Below are 9,070 nucleotides of genomic sequence, written 5' to 3' on the forward strand. Positions count from 1 at the left end.
TATATCGATATTATAAAGGATGAAAACGACTTTAGTCACTATTAACCAAATGTATTCCTTTGAAATCCAACAAAAACTCAATAAATGTAAGAGATATTCTGATTCAAATTTTACAAAATAATAAGAATTAATCATAATACATCAATAACCTAATTACATCAATCAACTGAATTGAAGCAAAAGGGACAATTGAGAAAGGTTTGCAACAATTTTCAAAAAACCTAGTAGGGGTAAGAGGGAGAGTGTATGTCTTATAAAAGAGAGCGTTAGGAACTGTAAGGTACATTCCAAGTGTTCCAGTAAGCTTGTCAACATGTACAAGGTGCTTGTTTCAGTCCAAGTAATTTTTAAAACCAAAGGAATATGTGGATAATTTTTAATTTGGGATTTGTGATTTCAGGCAGTGTTAGTTCTGTGTCTCGTTGGAGCAGCCGTTGCCCAGTATGGACATCATGAACACCACGAAAAGAAGCATGAAGAACATGTAGTCGATTATTATGTGAGTAAATTTACTTGTTTAGTAACCTTCAATGCTAAAAGAAATAAGAAAAATACATTATTAGGTAACATGCTATTTCTAATTTTAGGCCCATCCAAAGTATAAGTTCGATTACGGAGTACATGATGGCCACACCCACGACGTCAAGAAGCAAGAAGAGACCAGGGAAGGAGACGTCGTCAAGGGCTACTACTCCCTCTACGAACCCGATGGTACCGAGAGGATCGTCCACTACACTGCCGACAAGAAGAACGGTTTCAACGCCGTCGTAGAGAGGAAAGGACACGCTAAGCACCCTCATGTCGAGGGTTCCAAAGAGACCTTCTTCAAGCACCATCATGAACATCATGAGCACCACGAAGAACATAAGCACCACGAACACCACGGCTCTGCCTCATCTTCCTCTCATCACTCTAGTCATCACTACTAATTTTAAGAATTTATTTATGTAAATACTGTCATTTTTATTTTTATATAAAATACATTTTTTTTTTTAAATACCAAAATAAATTTAATATGAAACCTTATGAAATTAATTTTTAGTACTAAGATTTTTTATAACTCACTTTGTTTTAAAATCAACGCATTTAATTTTTAAATAAGAGAAGCATAAACGAATATTCCCCTTTAAGAAGCCTTTCAATAAACAATCGGATGGTTATCAAAATAATCTTATTATTAGCATCTTATTGTTTAATATTATCCAAAAAGAGCAAAAGCACATTCAAGGAAACTACTAAAATTTAAAATTAGTTCATTTCCCCTCTCTACATCCCACATTACAGACACTTCTAACATTTCAGATATTAACAAAATATAATGAATTGTTAAGATATTGGATTCCTTCTCAATAACTTGTGAACCTTTTGGCCTTCTTATCCTCTTCAATCGTTTTTAGTAGACCTTTCATCAAAGTTCTTCCACTCTCAATAGGGATTGAGAGAATGATGATTGTAGGAAGTGTCCTACAAGGCATTTCTTCTCCCTGCTTTGGATATGACAAATAAAAAGAACTCTTGATTCTATAATTTTTTTTTCGAGAATCTTTTTCTTGGCAATCTCCCGTCCTATATAAAGTTAGGGATTGTAGAGAGAGTATTATGACGTCTCTTTAATTGGGATGATTTTTTATTCTGTTAGTATTTAATTCTGGATTATTACTAGAAACTCGATTTTCGTGCCATTGCACATTTTCTTCCCTGGCTCTGAATTCCACCAAACCTCGAAAGAAATCTGAATCATAAAAGACTTTAAGTACACGTGAATATTAATGGAATAGTACTGACCTGTGGTTTCGGGTTGCTATTAAAAAGGCCCTCTAAAATATGTTTGTTACATTGAATACTTATTATTTTTTAACTAGGATTACTAGCCCTTCATTCTTTCGTCTTTGTTATGGTTAATGGTATATATGTATATGCAATATGGAACATCCAAACGTAAGAACATGCTATATAGAATTATAGGAAAAATGTATTTTTGATAGGAATAAGTTTTAAATATCCTTTCTACTTATTGCATATTTTTATAAAATTCAAAATTTAGGTAGTTTTAAGATAAGGCATAAAGATATAATTGGTATGTTTAGACATCTGTTCTTTTTTCACTAAGGTACGCATTTATGTGCATGAATGTAGAGAGTATATAGCACGTTAAAGTTGTTTCGAACAAGGTTAGGTAAGTTTTGTATTTATTAATATTGTAAATTATACATTATATATTATACATTAGCAAAATGATTTTTGCAGGATTTAGGTGATTTACACACATTTTTTTAATTTTTACTACACGATTTTGCTCATTTTCATTTTTTTACTTTCTTTTTCGGGTTTTCACTTAACAAAAATTCGGTCTCTAGTTATCATTTTTCCATTTAGACTTTAAAACGTAGCCTTGGACGTCCTTGAAGACTTCTACCAGTGGATGATGCTCCAAAGATTTTAAAGGATCTCTATCTCTCACCATACTGCAAACATGCCAGCTGTCGACCTTTCCTTGATCGAGTATAACTTGATCTCAGGATATTTGCTTGACCTCACATGGATTTTAAATTTCATAGACTTCAAACAATATGGTTTTACCTGGTCTTAATTTCACCATTTTACCTTTTAATAATGGTAAGAGAATTATTAATCATGTGATCTTCGAGAAAGGAGGGTTAAAGACTCCAAAACGCTGTAGAAGTTATTAAATGTATTTTTAATAAAAACCTCCATTGAACAAGTAATCACCAATATTAAAATAACTATTGGAAAAGACTTCCTGGTCATTAATTAAGAATAAATATTTTTATCTTGGCTTGAGATCGTCTTATATACTAAATAGAAAGATTTGATCACTAGTGTTGGCACCTGGTCTGAATGTTGCAGGTAGACGGGTGGGCAAAAGGGTCTTCAATTTTAGAATGCACCCTGATCATATTTCTTTTACAAGATTTTCCCCTCTTTTTATGTACCTTTTGCAAGATGTTCAGTAAAGCTTTTACAAATTCCATATAATCATATTTTACTAACTCTGGAACTACTGTATTGTCCTTCCCAGCAAGCCTCCCAGTGTACATACATCTGTAATAAATCTAGATTCTCTTCATCTTTGTCTAGATTATCCCTGTATGATTCCTTATTCCCTTTACATATTCAGACAGAAACCAGTAAAGAAATGCAGTTTATAAAGAAACGACCATGGTTCTAGAGTGTCTTTTCCTTCTCAAACAGCATCTACAAAATCCAAAAGCACCTACCCTGTTTGAAAGGTAATTTTATATTTCAACATATTTTATCCTAAATATGTATGCTCTTTCGCAACATTTTGAGACCTTTTTAAAAAATGTTATTTTACATATTTCACCAATTTTTTTTTTCATATATGCTTCAAAATTTTGGTACATTTAATTTATTTTTTCTAAAATTAAGAACAAACTGGAACAATTATTACAATAATTCTATAAATTACTTTAAGTTGTCCGTCAAACATGCAATTTTAACTTTCAGAATCTAGGATTATCATTAAGCTATAATGACCATGCCATAAAACTTAAAGGTGACAGGGCTATATCGAAATATTTTCCAGAATATCTTGACTTCTAGAAATGCTTTCCTAAAACCTATTTTGATAACGCAATCGAACGTGATCGATTTCAATGAAGCATTTCCTCAGCAGTGATAGTGAGTAAAAAATATTAAAACTATGTCGTGTTATTTACATCGCATCCTAGGAGCAGAGAAAAAAATTAGGTAATTATAGAAATGTTTTATATTATAGTTTTCTGCCTTCATTCTGCGTGTATTTAATGGTTATTATTTTCCAACCAATAATATTTTCAGTGAAGAATAAGAAAAAAGTGATTGTTGATCACATTAAATGTATAACAAATTACAAAAACTATATCAAGTGGTAATTCAGATGAGTAGAAATATATTCAGGTCAGTAAAAATGTCACCTGATCATCCGAAGACTTGACTTGATCGAGCAGGAATAGGCTGAATCGTTGTTGAGAGGGAGATGAAAAGAAATATTACTTTGAATAATAAAATTATTTTGTTGTGTAGTTGTGATTTAGATTATAGATTTTTTAATTAATATTGGGAATTTTGGTTTGATTAAAAGTTCATTAAATGTAAAATTGGTGACCTATCATTTCCTGAGTTGGTGTTCTCATATACTAATTTAGAAAAAATTATTTCTCAACACCGCAACTAATATGAATCTTGATTTTAAAACTATTTTGTGCTATTTATATTTCAGATTATTAATTTAACTTAAGGAATTTAAATTTTTTCTGAACAGATTTAGATATAAATTATTCCTGAGCAATGAATATATATACACATAAATCCAACCACCATAAAATAAAATTAAAGTAAATAAGTAATTATTAAATTACAGATAATAATCCTCTGAAAGCAGTGTTGACTTTTTTCAATGAACCATATTACGAAGCTCAATACTAACAACCCTGACAGTTAAGCGACAGTTGGTAATTAGAAAATATTATTTGATTTGTCAAAAGACTAGAGTCTAAGGCATGATAAATAAGAAAGAAAAATTATATATCAGGATTCACCTTTATAATATTTTTAAAAGAACCTACATTTTGGAAAACTATTGATGTAGTTAATAATAATACAATGGTATTATTGTAAGAACAAGAAATTAAATCGATTAAACATGATAGGCTGAGTAGAATGATACATGACCTGAATAATGGAACTTCCATGATAACTACGATTATCATAATTGGAAGTCTATAATCTTTTCTATGTGATATAACATGAAATATCATATTACATGTAACATTATTAAAAAGTATTACCAATAATTTTTATAAACGAACCACTAGTATTCCTAATAGATAATTTTATTCCTTTGAAATTACAAAAATGTAATCAGTGTAAGGAATATCCTGATACAATATGAAATTGAGATTGATTAAATTAATAACCTAATTATACCAATCAACTGAACTGAAGCAAAAGAGACAACTAAGAAAGGTTTGCATCAATGTTCGCCAAACCTAGTAGGGGTAAGAGGGAGAATGTTTGTCTTATAAAAGAGGGCGTTAGGAACTGTAAGGTACATTCCAAGTGCTCCAGTAAGCTTGTCAACATGTACAAGGTGCTTGTTTTATTCCAAGTAATTTTTAAAACCAAAGGAATATGTGGATAATTTTTAATTTGGGATTTGTGATTTCAGGCAGTGTTAGTTCTGTGTCTGATTGGAGCAGCTGTTGCCCAGTATGGACATCATGAACATCACGAAAAGAAGCATGAAGAACATGTAGTCGATTATTATGTGAGTAAATTTACTAGTTTAGTAACCTTCAATACTAGTAAAAAAATATTTGTAGCTAATATGCAATTTATAATTTCAGGCCCACCCTAAGTATAAGTTCGACTACGGAGTACACGACGGCCACACCCACGACGTCAAGAAGCAGGAAGAAACCAGGGAAGGAGACGTTGTCAAAGGTTACTACTCCCTCTACGAACCAGATGGTACCGAGAGGATCGTCCACTATACCGCCGACAAGAAGAACGGTTTCAACGCCGTTGTAGAGAGGAAAGGACACGCTAAGCATCCTCATGTTGAAGGTTCCAAAGAGACCTTCTTCAAGCATCATCATGAGCATCATGAGCACCACGAAGAACATAAGCACCACGAACACCACGGCTCTGCCTCATCTTCCTCTCATCACTCTAGTCATCATTACTAGTTCTAATAATTTATATATGTAAATATTGTAATTTTTTACTTTTATAGAAAATATATTTTTTTTTAATTATTCGAATGATTTCTGACTCAGTTCCTGAAGAGAGAAATTAGTTTATGAACAGAAAGTTTTAAATAGTTTACTATTTAAGTTTCAAATATGAATTACAGTACTTTCTGTTGAGAAAACCCTAACGTAGTTGGTTTTTTACTAAAAAAAATCTTATTTTTCATGATAATTCTACATCAAACTATATTAGGCATGTGTTCCAATGGGTTGTAGGACCCAAAAAAAAGAAAATAAGCCGAGTTAAAAACGTTTTAAAACAAAAAACGAATACACATAACTTTTTTTAATAAATATTCCTGAGAGGTTCAATCGAGCTTACACTTTACTAAAAACGTAAAGAAGCACTAACTATGAAAAATATACTATAAAATATAAATAAAGCAAAACAAAAAGAAATTGGATTTTTTTTTTACCATCTTAAAATAGACTTCCATGTTTAAGCCAACTATATTTCGGACGCAAACACTCGCAGAATTTGAATTGGAGATATATATTTTTCTGTTATCATAAACAAGTAATAAAACTTTCAATTTGCAATAGAAAAATAGGCAAATTGAAAAATGAGAATTTTTAAAGGTGGTAATATAAATAAGATTTGGAAGAGCAGTAGATTTGCCAATTGCCGTGGATCAGATGACAAATGGTAACTACCCCTCTTTTCCAACTCGCTTGTACCTGGATGATAAAAATTATTTACACCATACCCAGGTGTAATAATTTTAATTGCTCTTTTCGAACACTTCTTATATGCACATTTAATAATATAATAATCCACATTCTTAATTAATATAAAGTTTGGAAGGATGATGGAACTAGAAAACTTTGAATTATTATATAAAATTTTTCAAGATGTAGAAAATTTAACATGGTCATTTATCTGAAAGAATAAAAACCAAAAGGCAACTATATCACACTTTATGAAGAGAATTTAACCACCACATATCCAATTTTCTTTCTCAATCCATCTGGAAAAGACACTTTATAAATGTTACCGAAGATTTTCCTTCTATCAGTCAAATTCGAGACATGATGAAATCATGTGTGCAAAAAATGGGAACAATAAATGGTGATAAATCAGTTAATAGATTTTATTAATAACATCTGCTCTCGGGTTGAATTGCATCTGGTACTTCAACGCATACCATAAATTTGGAACTTTTTTGAAAACATCATATGCTTACCATAAGTTTGGAAAATCACTTCAACTAGGTAATCAATGACCTTCTTCGTCTGGGAAGAGATCTTGCACACATTATAATTTTACCTTCCTCAGGACGCATATATGTACTAACGAAAAGTTATTATGGGGGCACGAATATCTTTGGATCGTTACTTAAAAACAAATGCATTGAAGAGAATAGCTTTACTAATTTTAGAAAATGTGACAAAAGATGTGTACATTCTTCAATTGATGGACAACTGCTGCAAATCGGGATCAAAAAGTGTCTTATCGTTCTTCTCTGATGTGATTGGATAAAGTTCTGCTTAGGAATAAGTTAATTTGTTAAAGTTACCGAGGAAACGAAGTGTTTTTTCTCCTTGCTGTGGCTCTGTTCGAACTACATTGTTTCTACACTGTGTACACCAGTTTGGACTGTGCTAATTTTAAACCTTAGATTATACCCTTCATTAAAAAGCCGATGGTATTGCTAAAAAAATTTCCAATCTCTTTTTTTTACATTTATTCGATTTGACATACTAAGTCACTTGTCCGTAGCACCATTTTTATAATCTGTTATAAATTCATCACCCGTTCTTCGAGAAATCGAACGATCAAAATAGTTTTAGAATTCAATCTCCCGCATGTCACCATAATTGAGTATCAGGGACCTACCGAGGTTACCTAAATGATGGTTTATTCTCAATTATAATCACGGATATTCTGAAAAAATATAATTAAAGAACGATTTTGATCTTTGATTTCCTGCGAATACTCGAAAACCGTGAAAAATTTATTTGTGGTAAGCAAATTAAGCCTTTCATTGCGCGTTGGATCAAGGAAAATTATTCGTTTTGAAATGAGACTCTGTACGAAAATCCAACATTGAAAATGCGTGGTTCCATGAAAAAAACATAGTTATGTGCCCTTCAAGGTTTCAATATCGACTTCGGTAGCAAGAGAAAATTTATTTATGATAACTAATACCGACCATACATTTCAAAATTCTAAAAACTAACGAAAAAAGAGGGGGTTGTCAATCGAATCTCTAACATTAATTGGGCTTCCAATATATCTGCTTATTATTTAACAATATTTTTTTTGTACATAATCTTTTCACTCCTTAAGACTGGTTATTATTGTTTCAATAAACATCAATTTTGTCCAATTTAAGTCTCAAAACAATGTATATTTATTTATAAGTCCAAAATTTCAACTAGTTCGGACATCCTAAAGAACAATCTTAAATACAATTTCAAATCCACACCAATTAAAAAAAAAAAAACTCTATGCAGGCTATTCTGCCCAGGTCAATAATTTTATTTAAAATGAAGAATTGACAGAAATAGGGTATTTTCACTGGAATTATTGACCAGGGCAGAATAGACTGTCCTTGAGGATGACCAAATATAGATCGTTTTGAGACTTAATTGGATAAAATTTATTTTATTTAAACAATAACAATATTATATTATTATAAGTAAACCAACAAAAAATGTATGTAAAGTACAAATATTACTCACCAGTTTTCTTCCATTTTCTTGAATATCATTTTTCACTAATTTTTATAAAACTATTAAAGTTAATACATTATTAATATAATTCGTTTATACAATAAATAAATGTCTGGGGTATAAAACTAAACTAGAAAATGTATGAATACTCCCAGGAAGTAACTCAAAAGCCTAAGTGCATTATAGACCAAAATATCATATTAAAGAATAATGATGAACCATAAGCAAACCAAGAACAATATCTGTGGAAATGAGCAAGCAAAATGATAATGAACTAAAATAGTAAAATTTAAAAAAATCTCTAGGGAAAAAACTATTTCCAAAGAAATGAAACACTTTTTTTTTTTTAAATAAAAGTGTCACTTTCATCGTTCTTATTACAAACACAGCCACGTCCAACTATTGTTTAGAAACCCAGTCACGTCCAGTTTTTTTATTGTATTATAAATAACTAATGAATTTGTGATATATGTGGGTCATGCTTATCACAAATTCTATTTTTTAAATATATTTATATTAAAGATGAAATAGTAAGCAGCGCCAATCGTTAATGATTTTTGCAGGTTCCGAAAAATTAGTTCAAACATTACAAAATTTGAAACTGGATTATTTGAATGTCA

At 30.8% G+C, this 9,070-nt stretch overlaps 3 protein-coding genes across 3 annotated transcripts in view; 2 read left to right on the forward strand and 1 right to left on the reverse strand.

Annotated features, from left to right (window-relative positions):
- The window catches only part of Lmpt (Limpet), a gene marked incomplete at its 5' end in the record, with an annotated part of 767,445 nt that overhangs the window by 439,281 nt on the left and 319,094 nt on the right, over nt 1-9,070 (reverse strand).
- LOC112210951 (putative eggshell protein) lies at nt 314-989 on the forward strand. The gene is made up of 3 exons (XM_067051037.1): nt 314-340; nt 395-499; nt 588-989. The coding sequence occupies exons 1-3, from the start codon at nt 314-316 to the stop codon at nt 927-929; spliced, it is 474 nt and encodes a 157-aa protein (XP_066907138.1). The 3' UTR covers nt 930-989.
- LOC112210956 (pupal cuticle protein Edg-84A-like) lies at nt 5,000-5,775 on the forward strand. Its single transcript, XM_024361644.2, has 3 exons — nt 5,000-5,113; nt 5,192-5,290; nt 5,370-5,775. Exons 1-3 carry the CDS (start codon nt 5,000-5,002, stop codon nt 5,709-5,711), a joined length of 555 nt encoding a protein of 184 aa, XP_024217412.1. The 3' UTR covers nt 5,712-5,775.

Source organism: Halyomorpha halys, unplaced genomic scaffold, assembly GCF_000696795.3.
Source record: "Halyomorpha halys isolate HHAL.00 unplaced genomic scaffold, Hhal_1.1 Scaffold458.1, whole genome shotgun sequence".
NCBI lineage: Eukaryota > Metazoa > Arthropoda > Insecta > Hemiptera > Pentatomidae > Halyomorpha > Halyomorpha halys.